This window comes from Oncorhynchus mykiss, chromosome 23 (assembly GCF_057628025.1).
Source record: "Oncorhynchus mykiss isolate SJ-2025 chromosome 23, ASM5762802v1, whole genome shotgun sequence".
NCBI lineage: Eukaryota > Metazoa > Chordata > Actinopteri > Salmoniformes > Salmonidae > Oncorhynchus > Oncorhynchus mykiss.
Window position 1 is genome coordinate 43788546 of NC_143044.1, and position 18234 is coordinate 43806779.

The 18234-nt window shown below is 44.3% G+C and overlaps 1 protein-coding gene across 1 annotated transcript in view; it reads right to left on the reverse strand.

Annotated features, from left to right (window-relative positions):
* LOC110503130 (protein TANC2) overlaps positions 1-18234 on the reverse strand; it is a 173565-nt gene that overhangs the window by 30379 nt on the left and 124952 nt on the right. The window contains exons 10-17 of the mRNA XM_090217504.1: positions 16125-16403; positions 15786-15953; positions 13632-13792; positions 10339-10447; positions 9959-10081; positions 2746-2982; positions 1309-1497; positions 11-113 (exon numbers count right to left, since the gene is read on the reverse strand). Of these exons, the coding sequence (XP_090073630.1) occupies positions 11-113; positions 1309-1497; positions 2746-2982; positions 9959-10081; positions 10339-10447; positions 13632-13792; positions 15786-15953; positions 16125-16403 (1369 nt within the window). The remainder of the gene's footprint in view (positions 1-10; positions 114-1308; positions 1498-2745; positions 2983-9958; positions 10082-10338; positions 10448-13631; positions 13793-15785; positions 15954-16124; positions 16404-18234) is intronic.

Consider the following 18234-nt stretch of genomic DNA (forward strand, 5'->3'; position numbering starts at 1 on the left):
TGTAGCTTACCTGTCTCTCCCCACAGGGTGTCAACATTGTTAATCTGAGCTCGTTCCACCTTCTCCTCGTCCTTCTCAACCTTCTCTGGCAGGTCCAGCAGGTAGGACACAATCTGGTTAAAATAATGATACATTTTACACTTCCGAAAAACCCAAACAACTGAAAAATCACTTGCTATTGTGAGCGGCATGCAATACTGGTAGGAACGCAGAGGGATAAACAGTCCACACAATACTGGTAGGATCGCAGAGGGATAAACAGTCCACACAATACTGGTAGGATCGCAGAGGGATAAACAGTCCACGCAATACTGGTAGGATCGCAGAGGGATAAACAGTCCACACAATACTGGTAGGATCGCAGAGGTATAAACAGTCCACACAATACTGGTAGGATCGCAGAGGGATAAACAGTCCACGCAATACTGGTAGGATCGCAGAGGGATAAACAGTCCACGCAATACTGGTAGGATCGCAGAGGGATAAACAGTCCACACAATACTGGTAGGATCGCAGAGGGATAAACAGTCCACACAATACTGGTAGGATCGCAGAGGGATAAACAGTCCATACAATACTGGTAGGATCGCAGAGGGATAAACAGTCCACACAATACTGGTAGGATCGCAGAGGGATAAACAGTCCACACAATACTGGTAGGATCGCAGAGGGATAAACAGTCCACACAATACTGGTAGGATCGCAGAGGGATAAACAGTCCACACAATACTGGTAGGATCGCAAAGGGATAAACAGTCCACACAATACTGGTAGGATCGCAGAGGGATAAACAGTCCACACAATACTGGTAGGATCGCAGAGGGATAAACAGTCCACACAATACTGGTAGGATCGCAGAGGGATAAACAGTCCACACAATACTGGTAGGATCGCAGAGGGATAAACAGTCCACACAATACTGGTAGGATCGCAGAGGGATAAACAGTCCACACAATACTGGTAGGATCGCAGAGGGATAAACAGTCCACACAATACTGGTAGGATCGCAGAGGGATAAACAGTCCACACACTACTGGTAGGATCGCAGAGGGATAAACAGTCCACACACTACTGGTAGGATTGCAGAGGGATAAACAGTCCACACAATACTGGTAGGATCGCAGAGGGATAAACAGTCCACACACTGCAGGGAAATTACGAAAAACATGTAAATCCTAGCTGTAGAAAACTGTCAGCTGAGTAAGTAAGGTTGGTGCCAAGCATTATGCTGATAGCAGGAGATGAGCAGAGGAGAAATGATGGTACAGCATCCCCAGGTCAGGAGATTCTCAGCGAGGAAAGGCCTACCTCTGTGTATCCCATGATGGCTGCAGCGATGAGGGCTTGCTGGACAGCTTGGCTCTTGCTGAAGGCTCCTTGTTGTTGTGGTTGTCCCATGGCCCAGTCCCACTGGATGAGGAACTTGACCACATCCATGTGGCCCCTGAGAGCTGCATGCACCACGGCACACTGACCATTATTATCTAGGTGGTCCACCTGTTGACGGACGCACACAGACAGAAACGCACATAGAGTTGGAATATCCCCATTCGTCCTCAGATGATAGATGAAGATTAAGATAGATTAATCTACAAACATACTCTGTCCTCTTCTCTCTCTGTCTTCCTTCCCTCCTCTCCCCTATCTCTCTCATTTCTCTCCCTCTCTCCCCCTCCTCTCTTCTCTCTCTCTCTCTCTTCCCTCCCCTCTCTCTCTCTTCCCTCCCTCCTCTCCACTATCTCTCTCTTCCCTTCCCCTCTCTCCCTTCTCTTCCCCCTCTCTCCCTCCACTCCTCTCTTCCCTCTCCCCCTCTCTCTCTTCCCTCTCCCCCTCTCTCTCTTCACTCCCCCTCTCTCTTCCCTCTCTCCTCTCGCTCTTCCCTCCCCCTCTCCCCTTCTCTCCTCCCTCTCATCTCTTGCTCTCTTCCCCTATCTTCCTCCACTCCCCCTCTCTCTCTTCCCTCTCTCTCTCCTCTCCCATCTCTCTCTTCCCCCCTCTCCCTATTCCCTCCCCCTCTCTTCCCTCTCCACTCTCTCTCTTCCCTCTACCCTCTCTCTTTTCTCTCCCCCTCTCTCCCTCCTCTCCCCTCCCCATCTCCCCTCCCTCTCCTCTCTCCCTCCTCCATCTTCCCCCCTCTCCCCTCCCCCTCTCTCCCTCTATCCTCCTTCTATCTTCCCTTCCCCCTCTTCCTCCTCTCTCTTTGTTTCCTCCCCCTCTCCCTCCTCTCGCCTCTCTCTCTTCCCTCCCATCTGTCTCCCTCCACTTCCCCCTCTTCCCTTCCATCTCGTTCCTCTACCCTCTCCACCTCTCTCCCTCCTCTCTTCCCTACCCCTCTCTCCCTCCTCTCTTTCTTCCCTCCCCCTCTCCCTACTCTCTCTCTTTCCTCCCCTTCCTCTCTCCCACTTCCCTCCCCCTCCTTCCACTCTCCTCTCTCTCTTCCTTCTCTTCACCCTCCCTCTCCCCCTCTCTCTCTCTCTTCCCTCTCCCCCTCTCTCTCTTCCCCCCCATCTCCCTCCACTCCCCTCTCTCCCCATCCTCTATCCCTCCCTCTTCTCTCTCTTCCCCCTTTCCTCAACTCCCATCTCTCTCTTCCCCCCTCTCACTCTCCCCTACCCCTTCACCTCTCTCCTTCTACTCTCTCTCTTCCCTGCCCCTCTCTCCCTCCCCGCCCTCTCTCTCTCTTCCCTCTCTCTCTCTCTCTCTCGCTCTTCCCTTTCCCCTCTCTCCCCCCTCTTCCCATCTCACCTTGGCTCTCCTTAGACACAGTGTAGTGACTATAGCCATGTGTCCCCCGGAGGCAGCATAGCCCAGTGGGGTGACACCGCTCTCTGAAGGCTGGTCTACAGAGGCCCCATACTCCAACAGGAGCCCCACCATGTCTATGTAACCCAGGAAGGCATGCACACACAGCACTGGGGCATTGTTCAACACCTCCGTCCGGTAGTTCACGTTGGCACCACCGAGCATCAGTAACCGGCTCACCTGGGCACAGACAGATTTTACACGGTGTTATAGACAGACAAACTGTATAGAAAGTACATTTAATTTGTCAGTAGGAACAGCCCTTTAGGCGATTCACCTGGTTTGGAATACACTGGAGTTGGTTGGCCACATGTCAGAGGGAGAGCTGAAACCCTGATGAAAGCAGCAAATGTTGATATATACGGAGCCATGAGAGGGAAAGGCTTTCATTTTTAAAGGGGAAAGCAGTAAGTTAGCTTGATGTTAGGAGTGTAGGTGTAAAGCAGTAAGTTACCTTGATGTTAGGAGTTTAGGGGTAAAGCAGTAAGTTACAGTGCCTTGCGAAAGTATTCGCCCCCCTTGAACTTTGCAACCTTTTCCCACATTTCAGGCTTCAAACATAAAGATATAAAACTGTATTTTTTTGTGAAGAATCAACAACAAGTGGGACACAATCATGAAGTGGAACGACATTTATTGGATATTTCAAACTTTTTTAACAAATCAAAAACTGAAAAATTGGGCGTGCAAAATTATTCAGCCCCCTTAAGTTAATACTTTGTAGCGCCACCTTTTGCTGCGATTACAGCTGTAAGAGTCGCTTGGGGTATGTCTCTATCAGTTTTGCACATCGAGAGACTGACATTTTTTCCCATTCCTCCTTGCAAAACAGCTCGAGCTCAGTGAGGTTGGATGGAGAGCATTTGTGAACAGCAGTTTTCAGTTCTTTCCACAGATTCTCGATTGGATTCAGGTCTGGACATTGACTTGGCCATTCTAACACCTGGATATGTTTATTATTGAACCATTCCATTGTAGATTTTGCTTTATGTTTTGGATCATTGTCTTGTTGGAAGACAAATCTCCGTCCCAGTCTCAGGTCTTTTGCAGACTCCATCAGGTTTTCTTCCAGAATGGTCCTGTATTTGGCTCCATCCATCTTCCCATCAATTTTAACCATCTTCCCTGTCCCTGCTGAAGAAAAGCAGGCCCAAACCATGATGCTGCCACCACCATGTTTGACAGTGGGGATGGTGTGTTCAGCTGTGTTGCTTTTACGCCAAACATAACGTTTTGCATTGTTGCCAAAAAGTTCAATTTTGGTTTAATCTGACCAGAGCACCTTCTTCCACATGTTTGGTGTGACTCCCAGGTGGCTTGTGGCAAACTTTAAACAACACTTTTTATGGATATCTTTAAGAAATGGCTTTCTTCTTGCCACTCTTCCATAAAGGCCAGATTTGTGCAATATACGACTGATTGTTGTCCTATGGACAGAGTCTCCCACCTCAGCTGTAGATCTCTGCAGTTCATCCAGAGTGATCATGGGCCTCTTGGCTGCATCTCTGATCAGTCTTCTCCTTGTATGAGCTGAAAGTTTAGAGGGACGGCCAGGTCTTGGTAGATTTGCAGTGGTCTGATACTCCTTCCATTTCAATATTAATCGCTTGCACAGTGCTCCTTGGGATGTTTAAAGCTTGGGAAATCTTTTTGTATCCAAATCCGGCTTTAAACTTCTTCACAACAGTATCTCGGACCTGCCTGGTGTGTTCCTTGTTCTTCATGATGCTCTCTGCGCTTTTAACTGACCTCTGAGACTATCACAGTGCAGGTGCATTTATACGGAGACTTGATTACACACAGGTGGATTGTATTTATCATCATTAGTCATTTAGGTCAACATTGGATCATTCAAAGATCCTCACTGAACTTCTGGAGAGAGTTTGCTGCAATGCAAGTAAAGGGGCTGAATAATTTTGCACGCCCAATTTTTCAGTTTTTGATTTGTTAAAAAAGTTTGAAATATCCAATAAATGTCGTTCCACTTCATGATTGTGTCCCACTTGTTGTTGATTCTTCACAAAAAAATACAGTTTTATATCTTTATGTTTGAAGTCTGAAATGTGGCAAAAGGTCGCAAAGTTCAAGGGGGCTGAATACTTTCGCAAGGCACTGTACCTTGATGTTAGGAGTATAGAGGGTAAAGCAGTAAGTTACTCTGATGTTAGGAGTGTACAGGTAAAGCAGTAAGTTACTCTGATGTTAGGAGTGTATGTGTAAAGCAGTAAGTTACCTTGATGTTAGGAGTGTACAGGTAAAGCAGTAAGTTATCTTGATGTTAGGAGTTTAGGTGTAAAGCAGTAAGTTACCTTGATGTTAGGAGTGTAGAGGGTAAAGCAGTAAGTTACTCTGATGTTAGGAGTGTAGGTGTAAAGCAGTACGTTATCTTGATGTTAGGAGTGTAGAGGGTAAAGCAGTAGGTTACCTTGATGTTAGGAGTGTAGAGGGTAAAGCAGTAAGTTACCTTGATGTTAGGAGTGTATGTGTAAAGCAGTAAGTTACCTTGATGTTAGGAGTGTAGAGGGTAAAGCAGTAGGTTACCTTGATGTTAGGAGTGTAGAGGATGTTAGGAGTGTAGAGGGTAAAGCAGTAAGTTATCTTGATGCTAGGAGTTTAGATGTAAAGCAGTAAGTTACCTTGATGTTAGGAGTGTAGAGGGTAAAGCAGTAAGTTACCTTGATGTTAGGAGTGTATGTGTAAAGCAGTAAGTTACCTTGATGTTAGGAGAGTAGAGGGTAAAGCAGTATGTTACCTTGATGTTAGGAGTATAGGTGTAAAGCAGTAAGTTACCTTGATGTTAGGAGTGTAGAGGGTAAAGCAGTAGGTTACCTTGATGTTAGGAGTGTAGAGGATGTTAGGAGTGTAGAGGGTAAAGCAGTAAGTTATCTAGATGCTAGGAGTTTAGATGTAAAGCAGTAAGTTACCTTGATGTTAGGAGTGTAGAGGGTAAAGCAGTAAGTTACCTTGATGTAAGGAGTGTAGAGGTTAAGCAGTAAGTTACCTTGATGTTAGGAATGTAGAGGGTAAAGCAGTAAGTTACCTTGATGTTAGGAGTGTACAGGTAAAGCAGGAAGTTACCTTAGTAATTCCGGCGCCGACAGAGATGGCCGCCTCGCTTCGCGTTCCTAGGAAACTATGCAGTTTTTTGTTTTTTTTACGTGTTATTTCTTACATTAGTACCGCAGGTCATCTTAGGTTTCATTACATACAGTCGAGAAGAACTACTGAATATAAGAGCAGCGTCAACTCACCATAAGTTCGACCAAGAATATGACTTTCGCGAAGCGGATCCTGTGTTCTGCCTTTCACCCAGGACAACGGAATGGATCCCAGCCGGCGACCCAAAAAAACGACTTTGTAAAAGAGGGAAACGTAGGGGTCTTCTGGTCAGACTCCGGAGACGGGCACATCGTGCACCACTCCCCAGTATACTTCTCGCCAATGTCCAGTCTCTTGACAACAAGGTTGATGAAATCCGAGCAAGGGTTGCCTTCCAGAGAGACATCAGAGACTGTAACGTTCTTTGCTTCACGGAAACATGGCTCACTGAAGAGACGCTATCGGAGTCGGTGCAGCCAGCTGGTTTCTCCACGCATCGCGCCGACAGAAACAAACATCTTTCTGGTAAGAAGAGGGGCGGGGGCGTATGCCTTATGGCTAACGAGACGTGGTGTGGTCACAAAAGCATACAGGAACTCAAGTCCTTCTGTTCACCTGATTTAGAATTCCTCACAATCAAATGTCGACCACATTATCTACCAAGGGAATTCTCTTCGATTATAATCACAGCCATCATATTCCCCCCCAAGCAGACACATTGATGGCTCTGAACAAACTTTATTTGACTCTTTGCAAACTGGAATCCATACATCCTGAGGCTGCATTCATTGTAGCTGGGAATTTTAACAAGGCTAATCTGAAAACAAGACTCCCTAAATTGTATCAGCATATCGATTGGGCAACCAGGGCTGGCAAAACCTTGGATCACTGCTATTCTAACTTCCGCGACGCATATAAGGCCCTGCCCCGCCCTCCTTTCGGAAAAGCTGACCACGACTCCATTTTGTTGATCCCTGCCTACAGACAGAAACTAAAACAAGAAGCTCCCACGCTGAGGTCTGTTCAACGCTGGTCCGACCAATCTGATTCCACACTCCAAGACTACTTCCATCACGTGGACTGGGATATGTTTCATATTGCGTCAGACAACAACATTGACGAATACGCTGATTCGGTGTGCGAGTTCATTAGAACGTGCGTTGAAGATGTCGTTCCCATAGAAACGATTAAAACATTCCCAAACCAGAAACCGTGGATTGATGGCAGCATTCGCGTGAAACTGAAAGCACGAACCACTGCTTTTAATCAGGGCAAGGTGACCGGAAACATGACCGAATACAAACAGTGCAGCTATTCCCTCCGCAAGGCAATCAAACAAGCTAAGCGTCAGTATAGAGACAAAGTAGAATCTCAATTCAACGGCTCAGACACAAGAGGTATGTGGCAGGGTCTACAGTCAATTACGGATTACAAAAAGAAAACCAGCCCTGTCACGGACCAGGATGTCTTGCTCCCAGGCAGACTAAATAACTTTTTTTGCACGCTTTGAGGACAATACAGTGCCACTGACACGGCCTGCAACCAAAACATGCGGCCTCTCCTTCACTGCAGCCGAGGTGAGTAAAACATTTAAACGTGTTAACCCTCGAAAGGCTGCAGGCCCAGACGGCATACCCAGCCGCGTCCTCAGAGCATGCGCAGACCTGCTGGCTGGTGTGTTTACGGACATATTCAATCAATCCCTATCCCAGTCTGCTGTTCCCACATGCTTCAAGAGGGCCACCATTGTTCCTGTTCCCAAGAAAGCTAAGGTAACTGAGCTAAACGACTATCGCCCCGTAGCACTCACTTCCGACATCATGAAGTGCTTTGAGAGACTAGTCAAGGATCATATCACCTCCACCCTACCTGACACCCTAGACCCAATCCAATTTGCTTACCGCCCAAATAGGTCCACAGATGACCCAATCTCAACCACACTGCACACTGCCCTAACCCATCTGGACAAGAGGAATACCTATGTGAGAATGCTGTTCATCGACTACAGCTCGGCATTTAACACCATAGTACCCTCAAACTCGAGACCCTGGGTCTCGACCCCGCCCTGTGCAACTGGTGAGGGTAGGCAACAACATCTCCACCCCGCTGATCCTCAACACTGGGGCCCCACAAGGGTGCGTTCTGAGCCCTCTCCTGTACTCCCTGTTCACCCACGACTGCGTGGCCACGCACGCCTCCAACTCAATCATCAAGTTTGCGGACGACACAACAGTGGTAGGCTTGATTACCAACAACGACGAGACGGCCTACAGGGAGGAGGTGAGGGCCCTCGGAGTGTGGTGTCAGGAAAATAACCTCACACTCAACGTCAACTAAACTAAGGAGATGATTGTGGACTTCAGGAAACAGCAGAGGGAACACCCCCCTATCCACATCGATGGAACAGTAGTGGAGAGGGTAGCAAGTTTTAAGTTCCTCGGCATACACATCACAGACAAACTGAATTGGTCCACTCACACAGACAGCAGCAGTGTCTCAGCAGCGCCTCTTCAACCTCAGGAGGCTGAAGAAATTCGGCTTGTCACCAAAAGCACTCACAAACTTCTACAGATGCACAATCGAGAGCATCCTGTCGGGCTGTATCACCGCCTGGTACGGCAACTGCTCCGCCCTCAACCGTAAGGCTCTCCAGAGGGTAGTGAGGTCTGCACAACGCATCACCGGGGGCAAACTACCTGCCCTCCAGGACACCTACACCACCCGATGTCACAGGAAGGCCATAAAGATCATCAAGGACATCAACCACCCAAGCCACTGCCTGTTCACCCCGCTATCATCCAGAAAGCGAGGTCAGTACAGGTGCATCAAAGCTGGGACCGAGAGACTGAAAAACAGCTTCTATCTCAAGGCCATCAGACTGTTATACAGCCACCACTAACATTGAGTGGCTGCTGCCAACACACTGACTCAACTCCAGCCACTTTAATAATGGGAATTGATGGGAAATTATGTAAAATATATCACTAGCCACTTTATACAATGCTACCTAATATAATGTTTACATACCCTACATTATTCATCTCATATGTATACGTATATACTGTACTCTATATCATCTACTGCCTCTTTATGTAATACATGTATCACTAGCCACTTTAACTATGCCACTTGTTTACATACTCATCTCATATGTATATACTGTACTCGATACCATCTACTGTATCTTGCCTATGCCGCTCTGTATCATCACTCATTCATATATCTTTATGTACATATTCTTTATCCCCTTACACTTGTGTGTATAAGACAGTAGTTTTGGAATTGTTAGTTAGATCACTTGTTGGTTATTACTGCATTGTCGGAACTAGAAGCACAAGCATTTCGCTACACTCGCATTAACATCTGCTAACCATGTGTATGTGACAAGTAACATTTTATTTGATTTGATGTTAGGAGTGTAGAGGGTAAAGCAGTAAGTTACCTTGATGTTAGGAGTGTAGAGGGTAAAGCAGTATGTTACCTTGATGTTAGGAGTGTAGAGGGTAAAGCTGTAAGTTACCTTGATGTTAGGAGTGTAGAGGGAAAAGCAGTAAGTTACCTTGATGTAAGGAGTGTAGAGGGTAAAGCAGGAAGTTACCTTGATGTTAGGAGTGTATGTGTAAAGCAGTAAGTTACCTTGATGTTAGGAGTGTACAGGTTAAGCAGTAAGTTACCTTGATGTTCGGAGTGTAGAGGTTAAGCAGTAAGTTACCTTGATGTTAGGAGTGTAGAGGGTAAAGCAGTAAGTTACCTTGATGTTAGGAGTGTATGTGTAAAGCAGTAAGTTGCCTTGATGTTATGAGTGTAGAGGGTAAAGCAGTACGTTTTCTTGATGTTATGAGTGTAGAGGGAAAGCAGTAAGTTATCTTGATGTTAGGAGTGTAGGTGTAAAGCAGTAAGTTGTCTTGATGTTAGGAGTGTAGGTGTAAAGCAGTAAGTTACCTTGATGTTAGGAGTGTAGAGGGTAAAGCAGTAAGTTATCTTGATGTTAGGAGTGTAGGTGTAAAGCAGTAAGTTATCTTCATGTTAGGAGTGTAGAGGTTAAGCAGTAAGTTACCTTGATGTTAGGAGTGTAGAGGTTTCTGAGTGAGGACAGGGCAGTGGACAGGCCATCTGTGCTGTAGGAAACCCACATCCCCTGGAGGATAGACGAGGAAACCCCAACCTTCTTGCTTAGGCCCTGAAATATAAAGACATAATTTTAACTGTCAATGTTTTGCGTTGTGCTGTGTGTGTGTGTGTGTGTGTGTGTGTGTGTGCGTGTGTGTGTGTGTGTGTGCGCATGCATGCGTGCGTGCGTGCGTGCGTGTGTGCGTGTGTGTGTGTGTGTGTGCGCATGCATGTGTGCGTGTGTGTGTGTGTGTGTGTGCATGCATGCGTGCGCGTGTGTGTGTGTGTGTGTGTGTGTGTAGGCAGGTAGAGTTTGGTTAGGTGAACCTTGAAGATGTGTGCTTTGAGGATGTGGTGTCCCAGTTCGATGGTCTGCTGTCGGTTCAGCTTGGTCTCCTGGCGAGAAAACCAGAAGGCTAGCAGGGTGTGGCCACTCCTATAGAGAGACAGGAGGAACATCATAAGCTACTGAACAAAAAAAGATTAGGGTGAAGGTTAGAGTGAAGGTTAGAGATAAGGTTAGGGTTAAGGTTAGGCTTTTAGAGTTAGAGTTAGAGCTAGGGTTAGAGTTAAGGTTAGAGTTAGTTAGGGTTAAGATTAGAGTTAGGGTTAGGGTTAAGGTTCGAGTTTTAGAGTTCGAGTTCGAGTTTTAGAGTTCGAGTTAGGGTTCGAGTTAGGGTTTTAAGGTTAGGGTTAGGGATAGGGTTTTAGGGTCAGAGTTAGAGTTAGGGTTAAGGTTAGGGTTTTAAGGTTAGGGTTAGGGATAGGGTTTTAGGGTCAGAGTTAGAGTTAGGGTTAAGGTTAGGGTTTTAGAGTTAGAGTTAGGGTTAAGGTTAGGGTTTTAGAGTTAAGGTTAGAGTGTTTGAGTTAGGGTTAGAGTTAGGTTTTTAAGGTTAGGGTTAGGGATAGGGTTTTAGAGTTGGAGTTAGGGTTAGAGTTAGAGTTTTAGAGTTAGAGTTTTAGAGTTAGGGTTAAGGTTAGGGTTTTAGAGTTAGAGTTAGTGCTGGAGTTGGAGTTAGGGTTAGAGTTAGAGTTTTAGAGTTAGAGTTAAGGTTAGAGTTTTAGAGTTAGAGTTAAGGTTTGAGTTTTAGAGTTTGAGTTAGGGTTCGAGTTAGGGTTTTAAGGTTAGGGTTAGGGATAGGGTTTTAGAGATAGGGTTGGAGTTAGAGTTAGGGTTAAGGTTAGAGTTAGGGTTTTAGAGTTAAGGTTTTAAAGTTAGGGTTAGAGTTGGAGTCGGAGTTAGGGTTTTAGAGTTAGGGTTAGAGTTAGAGCTAGGGTTAGAGTTAGAGCTAGGATTTAGGAGTTAGGAGTTAAGGTTATAGTTTGAGAGTTCGAGTTAGGGTTCGAGTTAGGGTTTAAAGGTTAGGTTTAGGGTTTTAGAGTTAGGGTTCGAGTTAGGGTTTAAAGGTTAGGTTTAGGGTTTTAGAGTTAGGGTTAGAGTTAGAGTTTTAGGGTTCGAGTTAGGGTTTTAAGGTTAGGGTTAGGGATAGGGTTTTAGAGTTAGGGTTAGAGTTGGAGTTTTAGAGTTAGAGTTATGGTTAGATTGTTTGAGTTAGAGTTAGAGTTTTAGAGTTCAAGTTAGGGTTCGAGTTAGGGTTTTAAGGTTAGGGTTAGGGATAGGGTTTTAGAGTTAGAGTCGGAGTTGGAGTTTTAGAGTTAGAGTTATGGTTAGATTGTTTGAGTTAGAGTTAGAGTTTTAGAGTTCAAGTTAGGGTTCGAGTTAGGGTTTTAAGGTTAGGGTTAGGGATAGGGTTTTAGAGTTAGGGTTAGAGTTTTAGAGTTAGAGTTAAGGTTCGGGTTTTAGAGTTAGAGTTAAGGTTAGGGTTTTAGAGTTAGAGTTAGGTTAGAGTTAGAGTTTTAGAGTTAGGATTAGAGTTAGAGTTTTAGAGTTCGAGTTAGGGTTCGAGTTAGGGTTTTACGGTTAGGGTTAGGGTTAGGGATAGGGTTTTAGAGTTAGGGTTAGAGTTGGAGTTGGAGTTAGGGTTAGAGTTAGGGTTAAGGTTAGGGTTTTAGAGTTAGAGTTAGGGTTAGAGTTAGAGTTAGGGTTAAGGTTAGTGTTTTAGAGTTAGAGTTAGGGTTAAGGTTTTAGAGTTAGAGTTAGAGTTTTAGAGTTAGGGTTAGAGTTTTAGAGTTAGGGTTAGAGTTTTAGAGTTAGGGTTAGAGTTTTAGAGTTAAGAGTTAGGGGTAAGGTTTTAGAGTTAGGGTTAGAGTTAGAGTTTTAGAGTTATGGGTTAGGGTTAGTAGGTAGTTAGTTAAGATGTTGTTGACAGTTATGTGAACATCTACAAAGCATCTATTTAGGACACTCCTAATAAAGTGGTACCACACTATTGGCTAGCTTCAATATCAAAATACACTTAATTTTAGGAACATTTTATGGCAAATGGCCTATACCGATAAGGCTAAATTGAAATGTCATTTTAGCATGTTACTGTACAGCCACTGAGCTCTGACATCATGTATAGCATGTTACTGTCCAGCCACTGAGCTCTGACATCATGTATAGCATGTTACTGTACAGCCACTGAGCTCTGACATCATGTATAGCATGTTACTGTCCAGCCACTGAGCTCTGATGTCATGTATAGTATGTTACTGTACAGCCACTGAGCTCTGACATCATGTATAGCATGTTACTGTACAGCCACTGAGCTCTGACATCATGTATAGCATGTTACTGTCCAGCCACTGAGCTCTGATGTCATGTATAGTATGTTACTGTACAGCCACTGAGCTCTGACGTCATGTATAGCATGTTACTGTACAGCCACTGAGCTCTGACCTCATTATAGAATGTTACTCTATAGCAACTGAGCTCTGAGCTCATTATAGAATGTTACTGTGCATACACTAGGCTACCCTGGGGCGGCAGGGTTAGAGTGGTTAGAGCTTTGGACTAGTAACCAGAAGGTTGCAAGTTCAAATCGCCGAGCTGACAAGGTCGTTCTGCCCCTGAACAGGCAGTTAACCCACTGTTCCTAGGCTGTCATTGAAAATAAGAATTTGTTCTTAACTGACTTGCCTAGTTAAATAAAGATACAATTTTAAAAAACACTGAGCTCTGAAGTCATTATAGCAGTTACTGTACAGCCACTGAGCTCTGACGTCATTATAGCATGTTACTGTAAAGCCATTGACTGACGTCATTGTAGCATGTTACTGTACAGCTATTTAATTTAGGCATTTATCAGTGTCCAAATCTGCCATTCTCAACCTGTATACGGTTACGAGTGCAAAGGGTTTTACATACTGTAGGTCAGACCATTTGAACAGCTGCAAACACCACTTTAATGACTTTGCCACACCACACACACATTATCTACATTGTCACTAGCCATTAGCCTGTGAGAGAACATTTTCCAAGATACGGTAACGCCAAGAATAGGGTTCCAAAGACTCTGGTTCCAGTAGCTTTCCCCAGGTTCTCAGGTTTTCCAGAAATCCTGGTTGAAGGATTTTTCCTCCTGATTCCAGGAATCTTCTAACCGGGATTTATGGAAACCTAGGAATTTGGGAACATTTCCCAGAATTGTGTTACCCTATCCAAGACTATATCAGTCTCTTGGACAGTACCCCTCCTCCCCCCACACACACCCCAGCAGACCCATCCACCCCCTGACCTGGGGTCACAGAGGAACTTCGTCTTCTCCCCCTCCTCCCTCCAGATCAGCCACTCTCTGAATGATGGGTGAACAAACATCCTGGTCCCATCCCTTCTCTTGACCAGGAACATGGCTAGGTTGTCTACTCGCTGTGTGAAGTCCTCCCAGTCCAGCGTGCCCTGCAGCAAAGAGAGGTGGAACCAAGAGAGTTAGCTTGTTAGCTGTTCACATGGCCAGATGCTTTGCTTTGATAAGGCTGTTCTTCTTCACAGGCCCTATTGTTGCTGGTATACAGCTAGTGTTAGCATGGTGGGCTCCAAAATTACTGGCACCCCTGACTGGCAATGCACAAACAATACTTTAAAAAATATAAACAATATAATTAGAGATAAACTCAAAATATCAACATGTGAGAAATAATGTATTTTATAAATGTTTCAGTGGAATCCACCAAAACCATTTATTGATTTAATTAAAAATGAATGTCCTCCAAATCAAGGTTTCACAATTAATGGCACCCTTAAAGTTTATTGTACATAACATCTACCAAAATTAAAACAATAATTAAATTCCACTTATTTAAGTTACTCTAAGTCTTAAAGTCTTAAGAAACTAAATTTGGCCATTACATCACTTCCTGTTTTACTAGGGTATAAAAATGAGGTAACACGCATACAATATCCCTTTGTCATCCAACACCATGAAGAAAACAAAAGAACTGGCAGTTCAAAAGAGACAGATGGTCGTAGACCTTCATAATAAAGGTTAGTTAAATAAATACCTAGTTAAATAAAGGTTAAATATTTTTTTTTTATCTGGTAGTGGCTACCAGAGCAATTACAAAAAAGTTCAAAAGATATGGAACAGTTGAAAACCTCACGGGTAGAGGACGCAAATGCATTTTGCCCCCCAGGATAGGGAGGAAAATGGTGAGAAGCAACAAAATCCCCAAGAATCACTGTGAAAGAATTGTACTCCTTGGTGGCGTCTTGGGGTCACCAGGTTTCAAAAAGCACCATCAGAAGCCACCTCCACAACCACAGGCTCTATGGAAGGGTTGCCAGAAGAAAGCCCTTTCAGACCCCAAGACACAGACACAAAGCTCTTGGAGTTTGCCAAACGTCATTTAAATTCTGACTGGAAGAAGGTGCTCTGGTCAGATGAGAGCAAAATGTAAAGTTTTGGTCAGATACAGAATCGGCAACTTTGGCGTTGAAACAGAGCTGCATACAAGGAGAGGCACCTCAAACCCACTGTGAAATATGGAGGGGGGGTCGGTGATGTTTTGGGGCTGTTTTAATTCCAGAGGTCCAGGGGCACTGGTTAAGATTGATGGCATAATAAATTCGACCAAGTATCAGGCAATTTTGGCTGACAATCTGGTTGCCTGTGCCAGAAAGTTGGGACTTGACTGTAGGTGGACTTTTCAACAAGACCAAAACATACCTCAAGATCACACAGAAATGGTTCTGTGACTACAAAAACAATGTTATGCCATGGCCATCTCAGTCGCCGGACCTCAATCCAATCGAAAACCTGTGGGCTGAGTGGAAGAGGGCAGTTGATAAGCGCAAACCCAAGAATGTGAAGGATCTTGAAAGGATCTGCATAGAGGAATGGTCCAAAATCCCTCCAAATGTGTTCCTTAACCTTGTCAAACATTACATGATAAGACTCCATGCTGTTATCCTTGCCAGAGGTGTGGGCACTAAGTACTAAATGAGGAGTGCCAATAATTATCAAACATTGATTTTGGTCACATTTATTTTGTATTAAATAATTGTATGACTTTTTTGTATTCTTTTTTTTTCTCCATTGAAACATTAATAAAAGTACAGTATTTCTCACATGTTGGTATTTTGAGTTTATCTCTATAATTATAATGTTTATATTTTTTTAAGTATTGTTTGTGCATTGCCAGAGGTGCCAGTCATTTTGGAGCCCACTGTAAGTGTTGTGATGTGTGTTTTGTTCTATATTGTTATTTCAGTTATTGTGTATTTTTAATCCCAGCCCACGTTCCCGCAGGAGGCAGTCATTGTAAATGAGAATTTGTCCTTAACTGACTTGTCTAGTTAAATAAAGTTTCAATAAAATAAATCAATAAAAGTGGGACATGTTTTCCTGTGGGAAATGCTAACAGTTTCCTGTCTGAGTAATACGTGTATTTGCCTGCAGGGAGCCGGCATTGATAGCCTGGTAGATCTGTTCGTCAGTGAGGGGGTTGAGGGTTGCCACGGCCACGTTGAGTAGGGGGAGGGCCCGTTCGAAGGACGACTGAGTAGGGAAACGCATGTTGCACTGCAACAGGTATACCTCAACCAGATTGACAGGCACCACCTGGGATCAATGAATCAATCGGTTAATTGATCAGTCAGTCAGTCAATCAATCGGTCATTATTCTACACATTTCTTAGATAGGGAGTGCAACAAAATGGCACATATAATTAAAATTAGGACTAAAATGAACAAGACTTAGGCAATTCAACGTAGTGTAAATGGCAGGCTGACCTTGTAGCTGGAGCTCTTGAGGACCAGGTACCCCTTCTCTATAAGGTCAAAGGTGAGTTTTAGGTACAGATAGGAGCCCTGGCTGAGGGCCTTGAGGTGGGCTGAGAGTTTGCCGAAGGTGGTGTTGTCCATCTTGCCGTTGAGAGAGATGTTGTTCTGTATCTCAGGACTGCTGTGGATGCGGTGCAGGATGTAACCTTGTAAGTCCTGGTCTATTGCATCATTCTCCTCCCGACCATCCACAGAGATATGGTGGAATGGGAGAAGCTTGGTGATCTCCTATAGGAGGGAAGTAATGGAGGGGAGAAGAAGGAGGAGGAAGAGGAGGGGAATGATGGAGGAATGAGATGAGGAGGAGAGAGGAGGATGAAGATGAATGGAAAAGGAATGCGGGAAGAAGGGATAAATGGAGAAATGAGATGGGAGAGAGGAGAATGAAGGTGGGTTAAAGAAGAAAAATAGTTGGGAGGGAAAAAGAGGTAGAACAAGATATAGAAGCCATCGAGGATCTTCCACTGATGTCAATCTATTGACAATCTCTATCAAAAGAAAATGATACCTTTTTGGACAACAGTAACCATGTTTCCATCCAGTTTTTAATGCAAATAAAGTCACACCCTATAAAACATTTTTACGACAGCTCTGATAGAAACAGGAAGTTTCGGTACAATTTTATAAATGCTGACAGATAATTTGTTCATTCGTCATGGTGTGATCTTTTTGTGTCGGTAAAATTGCAGTGGAAACGCCTTTATGCGCAAATATTTACAGTTGAATTCTGAAGTTTACATACACTTAGGTTGGAGTCATTAAAACTCGTTTTTCAACCACTCCACAAATGTCTTGTTAATTAACAAACTATAGTTTTGGCAAGTCGGTTAAGACATCTACTTTGTGCATGACACAAGTTTATTTTTGTAACAATTGTTTACAGACAAATTATTTCACCTATAATTCACTGTGTCAAAATTCCAGTGGGTCAGAAGTTTACATACATTAAGTTGACTGTGCCTTTAAACAGCTTGGAACGTTCCAGAAAATGATGTCATCGGTTTAGAAGTTTCTGATAGGCTAATTGACATCATTTGAGTCAATTGTAGGTGTACCTGTGGATGTATTTCAAGGCCTACCTTTAAACTCAGTGCATCTTTGCTTGGCATCATGGGAAAATCAGAAGAAATTAGTCAAGACCTCAGAAAATAAATTGTAGACCTCCACAAGTCTGGTTCATCTTTGGGAGAAATGTCCAAATGCCTGAAGGTACCATGTTCATCTGTACAAACAATAGTACGCAAGTATAAACACCATGGAACCACGCATCCGTCATACGGATGGAAGGAGACTCGTTCTGTCTCTTAGAGATGAATGTACTTTGGTGCGAAAAGTGCAAATCAATCCCAGAACAACAGCAAAGGACCTTGTGAAGACGCTGGAGGAAACAGGTACAAAAGTATCTATATCCACAGTAAAACGAGTCCTATATCGACATAACCTGAAATGCCGCTCAGCAAGGAAGAAGCCACTGCTCAAAAACAGCCATAAAAAAGCCAGAATATGGTTTTTAACTGCACATGGGGACAACGATCATACTTTTGGAGAAATGTCCTCTGGTCTGATGAGACAAAAATATAACTGTTTGGCCATAATGACCATCGTTATGTTTTGAGGAAAAAGGGGGAGTCTTTGCAAGCCAAAGAACACCATCCCAACCGTGAAGCATGGGGGTGGCAGCATCGTGTTGTGGGGGTGCTTGCTGCAGGAGGGACTGGTGCACTTCACAAAATAGATGACTACATGAGGGAGGATAATTATGTGGATATATTAAAGCAACATCTCAAGACATCAGTCAGGAAGTTAAAGCTTGGTCACATCCTTCCAAAGTTGTGGCAAAATGGCTTAAGGACAACAAAGGCAAGGTATTGCAGTGGCCATCGCAAAGCCCTGACCTCAATCCTATAGAAAATGTGTGGGCAATACTGAAAAAGCGTGTGAGAGCAAGGAGGCCTACAAACTTGACTCACTTACACCAGCTCTGTCAGGAGGAATGGGCCAAAATTCACCCAACCTATTGTGGGAAGCTTGTGGAAGGCTACCCAAAACGTTTGACCCA